Raw genomic sequence first — 12,302 nt, forward strand, 5'->3', positions numbered from 1 at the left:
GGTGCCAATTTGCACTATTTTTTGTGATCTGGGAACTGGACTTCCTAATGTTTTGTAAGTTATCAACTCAAGCCAAGCCAAGCTGTGAGGTTATGAAAATCAGCAGGATTTTATTATTTTTTTTAGAAGATTGCAGTGAGTTGTTATGTGAGGGATACCTAACAAACAAGCAATACATTACTGAAGCTCTTCTACATACTCTGGCTAAATGGGAGTTTTAGCCATTGCCCAGCATGCAAGGAGTGTACTTTATAAGAAAATACACAGTCATGTTATTTCTAGACACCACACAGGAGTGTGTTGTCTTCAGTACAGGGAGGGAGAGATGATAACAGAAGAAACAGTTTCTCTAGAAAATATCTTCAATAATACTCAAGAGCCTTCCAGACAGTTCTAGTGCTTCCCTCCAGCCCCATTTCACTTTGTCATCTACGGCACTCTGCTGAAACGTATATTTAAAACTCAGCAAAATGGGTTTCGGGTGGAGGCAGCATATCAAATGCACAGAAGATTCTCCTGCCTCCCCAGTTTCTTTCAGTTCACAGTATTCATATAATCTGGGTAAAACGGCAGTGAAATCTGAGGCTTGGAGACTTGTGTGCACACATCAGACCCCATCATCATTCCTCCAATCATTCCTGTGCCCATTCATCAGTAGCTCTACAGGCAGGGAGCCAGACATGGTGGCACCACCACTTCTGCTTATAAAGGCTTTAAATCAGTAAAGACATATTTGTTCTCATCTGCTTTCAGTCTGCACTTTCACTGGGATTTCCAGTAATATTTTTATTGTTTAAAAGAGAGGTGTCCTTTCAGACATGATTATTATTCTCATTTCCTTAATAAGGCGGCTGCATGACTAGCAAGGGGACTCCATGTTATCTCCAGGGTATTTTTATTCTGCTAGTACTGCAGGATGCATCAGAACACTGTCCAGAAATGGATTTAGCTGCTGTTGTGTTTTTCCTTCCTACTTGACACAAAGATAGTTCTCTGGCTTGATTAATTTTAATTCTTCTGTCTGATATTTTCATGTATCTGCGGCTTCATTCTGTTTGTGGTTAAAGAGCGAGTCTCTTCCAGGAAATGCTAGGTATGGAGAAACACTTTCAGAACACAAATTGCACGCATCTGTAGATGATAATTCTGTGCAACCTTTGACCTATGGCTGAAGGACCTCACCAGACCCCGGTTTCTCCTGAGATATGACCTTGGTCAAAAGTTCCTGATCAGGAGTTAACTTTTTTTGTATGTTTTAAAATACCAAACAACATACATTTTTGCATCAATTCCAGTGAAGTTTTTGTTTCAACAAATCCATTTTTAATTTTAGTTATTTATTTTAATATCACTGTTCATGTTAAATTCTGATAATAAATCTAAGAGTCACTGCACCACATTTAAAAACAATCCAAGACAGGAAGAATGGCTATTAACACAGAACTGGTCAACTGTTATATATTAATATGGCTAGTGGGAGAATTCAAAGTCTAAATTGCTGGTGAATGTTCAGATTGTGATAGAACAGTGGCAAGCTACCCTGGTTTCTGGCACCAAGAATCACAGCTGACCATACAGCTTTCAAAAAGGGGCTGACTTTGGTGCTGTTTCACAGCTACTGACCATAGAGCCACATTATCTGAAGCAGGCTCTAAAATTACAGCCACAATTTGCTATCTAGCTACTAGTGCCGGAGGAATTACGTTAAATGAACATACTGCCATTTGTCAAATAACAAATTAAACAACTAGTTTTGCAGTATTCAAGCAGCTTAAAAGCTATTCATCTAATAATGTATTCAAAAATACTCTGTCTGCTATTTGGTATTTATTCATCTAAGCTATCTGTCACCTTAGTACTTCAGTGTCCTCTGTCCCCGAAAAAAAAAGGAAAATTTGGCATTAGCAAAAGAACTTGCATTTTTGCATAAACAGTAGATAGACAGCTGACTATGCTAACTACCTGATTTTTACATTTCCATTCAGTTTAGGCTGGAATGGGAAATGTAATATAAAACCAAGGAAAGAGACAAGTTAGAACAAGGTTGCTCCATTTTGAATCTGCAGTGTTTAATTCAACCAGCGCGTGGGGGAAAAATCATGGACTTGATTTTCCTAAATAAAATTATATTATTCATATACTACACAAACATACAAACGTTCTTTCTTCTGGGATTTTCTCTGTTCAAGTCACTTTTTTTCTCTTAATAAAGACCAACAAAATGACACAGAGCTCTTATGTTGGTAGTCAGAATTTTATGAAGTTTCAGTGATCTAATGGCTCACCAGTCAATGCTGAATTATTTTACATATTAAATTTTATGGGCCCAATCCTGTAGCCCTGCTGTGCAGAATCCCAATGAAGGAAGCCCTTATTTAAGTAAGGACTGCAGGAATAGTACTTTCTATATGCATATGTGGGGGTGTGTGTGGGTAAGTAATTACATAAGTAATGTGTTTAGACTGAGATATGAAACAGGTCCTATTTACTGTTCAGTGCTATGGCCCACAGTTTGTTCTCAGCTTTAAATGGGCAACACCAAAAAAATTGGAAATTCTGTCTCCTACGACCAAATTTGATGCTGACCACACAAGTCAGACACAGCAGCTACGCCAATGACTATACATGTCGTGCTTACCCAGGAACTGCTGTATGTTAAAAATAAAAATATTTTATAACTTCCAACCAGACCTGGAAATGCATTTGTGCAGAGTGTTACTCTATTGTTTGTTCTATACCTCTGAAACACGGAGTTCACAATAACGCCCAGACCTTATTCTCTGAGGGCCAGATTACTGGCGGCTATAAATCGTCATTAGTTCCATTGGCTTCAATGGAACTATGCTGATTTATAGCATCTGAGGATCTGGTCCCAAGTGTCATTCTGAAACTGTTATGTAGTTACAAACTAAAATCTTTTGCAATGACAGAGGGCATTCATTATTGTTGTTTTATATTTGTATGGCATGAACAGCAAGAGGCCTCAGTAAGTCAACCCCACTCCCCTATCCCGTGCTAAGCACTGTACAAACAAAGTAAGAGATAATCCCTGCCCCAGCCTAACCTAGACTGTGAGCTCTTTGGAGCAGGAACTGTTATTTTACTACACACAGCACCTCGTGCAATGGGTCTCTGATCCTTGACTGATGCCTGTAGGCATGATGGGAATACAAATAGAGGTAAATACTAGCAACAACCAAGTAGATACTCTTTCCAAATATTACCAGAACAGCTACAGGACACAAAAAAATCTGGTTTTTCCATGAAGCTCATCTAATTCTCTTTTCTTTTCTAGGAAAAATACATGCATCTACTGATTTAAGGATAGATTTTCTTCCTCCTCTTACCTCTGTTTTTCAGTGGTGGCAGCGTAGGGTGAAGGTTTTCATTACAGAAATCTTCATCTGTGCAGCATGCAATAGTTCTTCTGTGATGTATTATGGGTGTATCCTGCAACAGAGAAATTCACAGAGAACTCTGTGAGCATCTTTGTTCTTTTAAACAGACACTGTTGTTTGGGTGCTGGAGAAGGAGACAGACCTGACATGGTAAACAGCATCACAACCAGTGAAGGATTTCAAATATTACTGCAATAAGGATTTGGGCCATCCTACTAAAGCCATTTAAACATCAAAGAACAAATTCATCCCTTGTGAAATTCCACTGAAGTCATTACAATTATACAAAGATGTATTTGGCCGTAACAGCGTACGGAAGAGCTGCGAGAGAACGTGTGCATTAGTGTTACATTATTCAAGCATTCCAATTGAATTCTGGGGCAGACAGATTTCATGTTTATGTACAGTGAGACTGAGGGCCTGATCCTCTGTCCCACTTTCCAGAGCAAAGCAGACAGAATTTTGCCCCAAGGCCAAGATTTCCAGAAACAGATGCCTAATGTCAGGCCTGCATTCAGCAGAGACTTTAGGATGCTTGGCATTTTGGAAAATGTGGCTGCTTATTTAGTAAGCACTTAGAAGCCTCATTTTAGACGCCTAGTTTTGAAAATCTTGGCTTTAGCGCATGATTCCTTTCATGTAGGGGAATACTCAGACAGCTTAAAGCCAGTGTAGTCAACCCCCAGCAAAATAGATTTATGAAGGGTATGAAGAGGCAGCAGGAGGGGACAGAACACAGTGCACTATACTTCGGAGATATTTACTGGAATAATGGCTCCTATGAGTTTATTACAAGCTGGTGAAAATAAGAGCAACCCTTAGCCTGCTCTAACTTGTACCAATAGCTGATTTGGCCCCTGGATAGGCCCAGATTTGGGTGTGGGAGCAGTAAGATTACTTAGGGTACATCTATACTGCAAACAAACAAAAAAATGCGGCAGCCAGTCTCAGAGCCCCGGTCAACTGACTTGGGCTCACACTACAGGACTAAAAATAGCAATGTAGATGTTCCTGCTTGGGCTGAAGCCTGGGCTCTGAAATCCAGCAAGGGGTACAGTATCAATGCCCGGACTCCAGCCCGAGCAGAAGTGTCTAACATTGCTATTCTTACCCTGTGCCCTTATTCAACACCCTGCAGCAAGAGCCCAAGTCTGTTGACCCAGGCTCTGAGAATCACTGCCATGGTTGTGGTCTTTTGTTGTTTTATTTTGCAGTGCAGATGTACTCAGAGTCATCTTCATTCCACCTGCTGTCCTTCCTCCACCGTCATGTTGAGGTTTGCACAGAACAGCTGGGGGTTTAACCCCGAGTGATTTCTCTGTGTTAAACATGCAAGCACAAAAGAGAATTGCTGTGTAGGGTGAGACATTGATTGCAGTACATGAAATGGAAACACATTTCTCTCCCTGGAACTATAATACCTTCCCCACATTTACTGACTGGATGACTGTCTACACATACAGGACTCACGTTACACATCAGTGATATGTAACAACTTCTGTGAAAACAGCAACTTTTTTACGGCACACTACTACGCAGCACACAGCAGTTTAGGAAAGGAAGTAAAGACCGTGTTACCTAATTCAAGCCGCAGGGGGAATTTAGAGAATCAGAATGTAATTACCCAAGTGGTAGTTTCACCAGGAAAGCACAGGCTAATATTAGTTAACTAACAATATTGTGTGCTTGACGAAGTAGCAAGAGTTTTGGGGAGCAGATGCCATTTCCTCAGCATACAGAGGGTACATCTCCCACATGACCAAAATCAAAGCAGCAGATGCATGCATTTATCCTGACTACACTGCAGCTGAATGAAAACTATCACAATACCTAGACCAAACCTTGATCATAACTGTTTTCTTACCCGGCATTGGAAGTCTGAGCCTTCTAAGCCTAGGCATCCTGAAGCAATTGTACGTCCTCCGGATTCATCTTCTTCTACCATGGTGAAACAGTAGCCATCAGTCCTGAAGATTGGAAAGAGCGAAGCAGAATTAGTTTTTTAAAATGAGAGATTTGCTATTAGATATGCTGTGCCCCACAAACATACAGTTGATAAATCAACACGCTTTGAACTGTAATGTAACAAAATGCGTATGACTAAACTATTACCACATATGTAAAATCTTATTTATTTACGCAGTATTATTTCAACATACAAAACAAACAAATGCTTATCCCAGGCTCTTGGCACCCACATATAGTTAAAATTAAATCCAACAAAGACAGATAGCAATCACAAACCGATAACTTTTCTTCAAACAAAAGAAGCCAGTCCACAAAGCTGACATTTTCACACAAACCTCTAACTCCCATAATTAAAAATCTTCACCCAAGGCCCATCTCCTCTGCACAAATGTTTATCCCAGTGGTTCTCAACCCAAGGCTTGCAGGCTGCTTGTGGCCCAATCAGCACACAGCTGCAGACCATGTGATGGGTTTCCAATGATGCAAAGCCTATCGTAGTAAAAGCATCAGTACTAAAGCAGGTCCACTTGTGCATGCACACACTATACAGAGATTTGCTCTGTGGTGCAGACCTGAAGAGGCCAGCGTCATTGAGATAATGACTGTGAAACACTATTAAGAGTGATTTGTGGTCCTTACTTTAACCATATTTCAAACTGCAACACTCTGTTGCGGATGAGTTCTTGAGTTATCATCAACATCCTTCATAACTGTTTACTTGGGTTATAACCCTAAAGTGATCCATAATACTTCAGTTTACAAGAACATGTACAACAGAGGACAAGTATACTAACAGATGGTTAGATGGTGCTGGTGATAAATGTCCTTCCCTAATGAAGGTCAAATGCATGAATGTTATTAGGGAAACAAAAAGAGCGCCTGCATTTGACTGAAAATCTTCTCTGCTAATTTCTCATTACTTTCTGGGGACTCACTACCAATCAAAATGAATGAAAAATGTCTTGATCGTAAGAAATAAAATGAATAATATTTATCCTCGAATGATCAAGTCATATAGCAATAAAATGTTTTATTAACCTCTTATTTTCTTTCTAATATTTATGTTTATTAGATATTTTCACAACAAAAGAACAAATGAAGAAGGACAATAAAAGGGAAACAGATAAAAGATAAAAGAAGTAACTAAATGGATTTACGAGGCTTAAATAAAGCAGAATTTCAGATAATTATTTTACTTTTACTTGAAGGACAGGAAAACATAACAAAACAAACAAATAAAAACACTAATGACAATAAATACGTTGTAGGACAAGGGGAACATTCCGTTACACACTGAATGCATAAATTCAATTTGGAAATATTAGCTGTGGCACAGAAGGACGCCAGATAGGAAAACACCAAACATTTGCTGTGGCACGTTTTTAAATTAACTGTGTGAAATCTAGTCAGCGCAAGCTTGTTTCACAGTTACTTTCAATAACAGGACAAGTTACTAACTTCTGGATCTGAAAAGTAATCAGTTGCACACTACAGATTACTTTCTCATAGAAGCGCACAATTTACTTTTATACTACTTAGATGCTGTGCATGAGAGTAAAGTAAGGAAGACAATAACCCTTTTGGGTAACAGAATGATAGGATTGCCAAGAAAAGAGACTGAAAAGAATCCATTAGAGTACAATATTATATTAGATTACATTTTATTTGTTTACATGGTGCCTTCAATTCAAAGCAATGAGTAAGAGTAACTGAGGGACACAGTAACAAAACAATAAATTGCAATCAATTGAAAAACAAAAGTCAACAACTGATGGTCTCTAATAAAGTCAATATACAAAAGGAGAAGAAAAGAATCATATTGTTAGAAGAGGTACTATTAAGAAGGGAAAGCAAAGACACGGGAGGTTTTGGCATTCTAGTCACTTTCAACAGGACACAGACCGGGGTCAGCAACCTATGGCACGCATGCCAAAGGTGACACGCGAGCTGATTTTTAATGCTGCCGGCTCCTGCCAGCTGGGGTCCTGCCACCAGTCCCACTCAGCGCCCACTGCTGGCCTGGGGAAAGGAGCCCCAGGCTGGCAGGGGGCTGAGATCCCCAGCTTGCAGGGGGCTGAGAACCCCAGCTGGCAGGAGTCAGGCTGAAACCCCAGAGCGGGACAGGCTGAGCCGCTCAGTCGCTGCTCTGGGGTTCCGGCTGCTGGCCCCTTGCCAGCCGGGGTCCCTGCCTACCGCAGCCCCACTCACTTTGCGCAGGCCCCCTTCCAGACAGGGTGCAGGCCTCCAGCTCTGCTCAGCCCTACCATCCGCCAGCTCCATTCACCTCAGCTGCCGATCTGGGGGTTCCAGTTGCTGACCCCCTGCCAGCTGGGGTCCGGATTTCCAGCCTTCCTCAGCCTGCTTTCTGGCCTGGAGTCCCTGCAGGCCACCCTGGGCTCTGCTCCTGGCCTTGGATCGCTGCTCTGCAGCCTCCCCGCTATGGCCCACTGTGCAGCATCCCCATCTTAAAATTGCTTATATCAGACCACACTGCGTTTGACCTTGTGCCTGCCTTCTATCGCCATTTTTTCCCCCATTGAGTTGAAGGGAACATTTGACAAAATGGCAGCTCCTAAGAAAGCGAAGCTAGATGTCCGATCATTTCAGCCTGCTTGGACAGACACATTTGGATTTATTGAAAAGAAGGACCGTGCTATTTGTGCTTTCTGTTATGAAAGTGTTGTTTGTCGCACATCAAGTGTTTTGACAACATTTTGAAACAAAGCACGAAAAAACCTTTCTTGATGAAGCAGACAAGACTGAATCAATCAAAAAGGCAGTCGCAGCCTATGAGAATCAAAGCAGTGTGTTTAAAAGCTTAAGTGTAAGTAAAAATCAAGCTACAGAAGAAAGTTACAAGACTGCACAGTGCATTGCAAAAAATGGAAAGCCGTTTACAGATAGGGAATATATAAAAGAAGTTTTTCTCAGCAGTTTGGAGATTTTGTTCAATGATTTGCCAAATAAAGACGCAATCATATCTAGAATAAAAGAACTGCCCATCTCTGCCAGAACAGTTGAGAGACGCATAAGTGAAATGGCAGAAAACATTAAGGAAAAGCAGATGACTGCGTTGAAAGACACAGCAGTGTTTAGTGTTGCAGTTGATGAAAGCGTGGATATAAACGACGTTCTGCATTTGGCAGTTGTTGCAAGATATTGTGCTTCCAATGAAATCCAAGAGGAACTTTGTTGCCTAAAACCCCTGCATGGCACAACAAAGGGGGAAGATATATTGGAAAGTTTTGTAGACCATTTTGAAGAACGAGGAGTTGACATCAGAATAATATTTTGTGTGACAACAGATGGTGCTCCTACCACGGTCAAAAAACAGAAGGGATTTGTAAAGTAACTTGAAGATCAAATTGGCCATCCGACAGTCAAATTTCACTGTATCATCCACCAAGAAAACCTGTGTGCTAAAATTTCTAATTCAGAGCTTAATAAGGTGATGAATACAGTGGTGCAAATTGTTAATTTCCTTGTTACTCAATTTGCTTTGACTCACAGATTCAAGCACTGCTAGAAGAGATGGACAGTGCTTATAATGACATCCCACTTCACAGCAACATTCGGAGGCTAAGTCGTGGCAAGGTTTTGGTGCGCTTTGTAAACTTTTTTGATGCAATCAAGGCCTTTTTGTCAGAAAAAGAACAAGACTACCCGAACTGGATGATGACAAATGGCTGTGTAAGCGCTCATGTTTCTAACTGACATCACTGCTCACCTAAACGAACTCAACCTCTGTCTCCAGAGTGCAGGACAAACAGTTCTGGATCTTTATGAAGCCTGGAAAGCATTTTTTGTGAAACTAGCAGTTTTTTCCAGGGATATTCAAACTTCTACTTTCTGCTACTTCCAACTCATAAAAGAGCTATCGACATCTTGCACTGTCAGTATCAATGAGAGCGGAAAGTACATGCAAGAACTGCAATCAGAATTTTCTGACAGATTTCAAGATTTCCAGTGATTTGGCCCAATGCTTTCTTTTCTAATTAAGCCTGAAAAGCTTCAAAGAAAACGACTTGGATTTGTCTGTATTTCAGTGACGGGTGTTGAAGATTTTGAAATGCAACTCATTCAGTTAAAAAGCTCAGAATTGTGGACATCAAAATTTGTGGATCTGTGGAGCGCACTTGAAGCTACCGAGAGACATCATGGGGCCTCTATTCTGACCTGCTGGACATCCCTGCCAGTGAAACTGTTTGAAGAAAATTGCATTTGCAATGCTTTCAGCATTTGGATCCACATACCTGTGTGAAGAGGTATTTTCACACACGAAATCTGTCCTCTGTCCCTTTTGGGGCTGATTAACAAGTGATCACATAGAAGCCTGTGTGCAGCTTAAAGTATCTAAATACATGCCAGACACTGGAAAACTCAGCAAGGAAAAGCAAGGGCAAGGATCACACCAAACTGATAAGATCTGCATTTTAATTTAATTTTAAATAAAGCTTCTGAAACATTTTGAAAACCTTGTTTACTTTACATATAACAGTAGTTTGGTTAAAGCAGCAAAGAATCCTGTGGCACCTTATAGACTAACAGATGTTTTGGAGCATGAGCTTTCGTGGGTGAATACCCACTTCTTCAGATGTAGTTTGGTTATATATTATAGACTTATAGAGAGACCTTCTAAAAAACGTTAAAATGTATTACCGGCACGCGAAGCCTTAAATTAGAGTGTATAAATGAAGACTCGTCACACCACTGCCGAAAGGTTGCCGACCCCTGACACAGACTCATAAATCACTTTTGAAAATGGGAGATAGGCTCCTAAGTCACTTAAGTGCTTGTGAAAATTTTACTCTGATGTAAAATGACAAAGCAAGTTAGATCATGGAAAGCAGAGAGGGAGAGAGCTCAAAAACTTTGAGGGATGGAGGAAATCATTCTTTTTGGAGACAGCAAGAGAAGAATGTTTCACAAGCTGCAGACCATGATACAATGAATGAAGAATGTGGAATGAAATTAAAAGGAGAATGTTTTATATAGGAAAAATGAGGTTTAAGAGGGAGAATTTTCAATGTAAAAGTTATTCACCCCTCGGAAAGCCTCCCAGAGATCTGGGCAAGAGAGTAGAAGAGAGAGTATCTTCTAGAACTCCTGGAAGAGCTCTACTGTGGTGGTGAGGAACAGATCCTCGCAGGTCGAATATAATGCACTCTACATAAAGAGGAGTGCCTAGCACAATTCAGCCATGTCAGAAATTAAAATCTTTCCATCATTAAAAACAATCTGAACAAGTACGTGCCACATCTATTATGCTGTAGTTCACTGCATATAAGTATGCATGTATAACACAGAATGATGAATACAGGGGGTCCCCTGTATACATTGGGGTTGTGTTCTTGAAAAGGGCGATGGATATCAAAATGACGTATACTAGGGAATTTTTCCCCATGAGAAATAATGGAATACGTGGGGGATGTGTTCACAACTTCACCACACTCGCCTATGGCAATGCCCTTTTCACGTAAACGGTGAACCTTTTCACACTGACAGGTTATACAGCACACATTTTACACACAAAAGATTGAATAAAATAATGAAGAACCCTACTAACACTGTTCAAACACATAGAACATTTTAATACAGTAAATACAGTACAGTAGTACAGTATAAAAATGTCAATTATGCTAAACTTAGGTAGAGGTGGTGGCTGGGTTTTCTTGGGCTGGCTTTTTGTTTGCAGAAGTCCTGCTTGACTCTTTGAATGATAGATCTCCCTGTAGCAAGCCACTGCATCACTGAGAGCCCTGGAGACTTTGGCAGACTGTTCATGAAAAGGATCACCATTCTATATGATTTTTGTCATCTCATCTAGCAACCCAAAGAAATCGGAGAGATTCTTTGTCCTCAGACTCCTGGCTTCCTGCCCTACGTCATCATCATCATCATCATCCTTGCTTTCTTCAGGTATCCATTGTTGGTCCAGCTGTCCAGCTCAATCAGTTCCTCACTTGTCAGTTGCTCAGCGTGAGACTCCAACAACTCCTGTACATCATCTTCCTCCACTTCCTCAAAGCCAATATCCTTCGCCAACTTGACAATTTCTTCCTCGAAAGCAGAAATGGCATCAAATCTCAAAGCTGTGGACAGCATGTGGCATTGCACAGCGCAAAACGCTGTTCATACATTGCGAAGTGACCTCTTCCCATGATGTGTCAATGTTTTCGATGCTGTTCAAGATGTTTTGGGACTTCCAAAACTCCTTTACACTGGGCTTTTCTTCATCTGCCATCTCCTTAATCAGCACGGAGAATGTCCTCTGTAGGTAATAAGCCTTGAACGTGGCCAATACACCCTGGTCCATAGGCTGCAGCAACGACGTGGGTGGCAAAAATAGGACATTGACGTTTGGGCAGAGGGCGTCATAGTCCAGTTCGTGGACACTTGCGTTATCCAGCAGAAGGCAAATTTAAAGGCCCAATTTTCCTTCTGACAGTAAGCCTTAAATTCAAGGACAGCATGGTCTACAAATGGAAAATATTGCATGTCATCCAGGCCTTTCTATTCAACTTCCAAATCACAGGGAGATGAGACTTGACGTAACCCCTCATTGTTCTTTGGTTTTCACTGTGGTAGACAAGCGAGGGCTTCAGCTTATAATCACTTTCTGCATTTCACCCCAAGCAGAAGGGTTAAGCTGTCTTTTAAGGTTTTGAATCCAGAAGCAGTCGTCTTGTCATGAGAAATGTAAGTCTTCGTCGGCATCTTCTTCCACTAAAGGCCCATCTCGTCGACATTAAAAACTTGTTTTGGAGAGCAGCTACTTTCCAAAACAATTGTGTTTAGCTGTGTAGGAAACATTTCAGCTGCTTCTTCATCCACACTAGCCACTTCTCCTGTGAGTTTTACATTATGTAGATTGGCACGCTTCTGAAATCCGTGGAATCACCTATGACTAGCATGGAAGGTCTCCTTTTCTGCTGT

The 12,302-nt window shown here is 40.9% G+C and overlaps 1 protein-coding gene across 4 annotated transcripts in view; it reads right to left on the reverse strand.

Moving 5' to 3' along the window:
* The window catches only part of BMPR1B (bone morphogenetic protein receptor type 1B), a 372,705-nt gene that overhangs the window by 12,995 nt on the left and 347,408 nt on the right, over nt 1-12,302 (reverse strand). For all 4 annotated transcript variants that reach the window (XM_030564804.1, XM_030564807.1, XM_030564805.1 and 1 more), the window contains 2 exons: nt 5,263-5,365; nt 3,348-3,450 (listed from right to left, as the gene is read on the reverse strand). In XM_030564804.1, the coding sequence (XP_030420664.1) occupies nt 3,348-3,450; nt 5,263-5,365 (206 nt within the window). The remainder of the gene's footprint in view (nt 1-3,347; nt 3,451-5,262; nt 5,366-12,302) is intronic.

Source organism: Gopherus evgoodei, chromosome 5 (genome assembly GCF_007399415.2).
Source record: "Gopherus evgoodei ecotype Sinaloan lineage chromosome 5, rGopEvg1_v1.p, whole genome shotgun sequence".
Lineage (NCBI taxonomy): Eukaryota > Metazoa > Chordata > Testudines > Testudinidae > Gopherus > Gopherus evgoodei.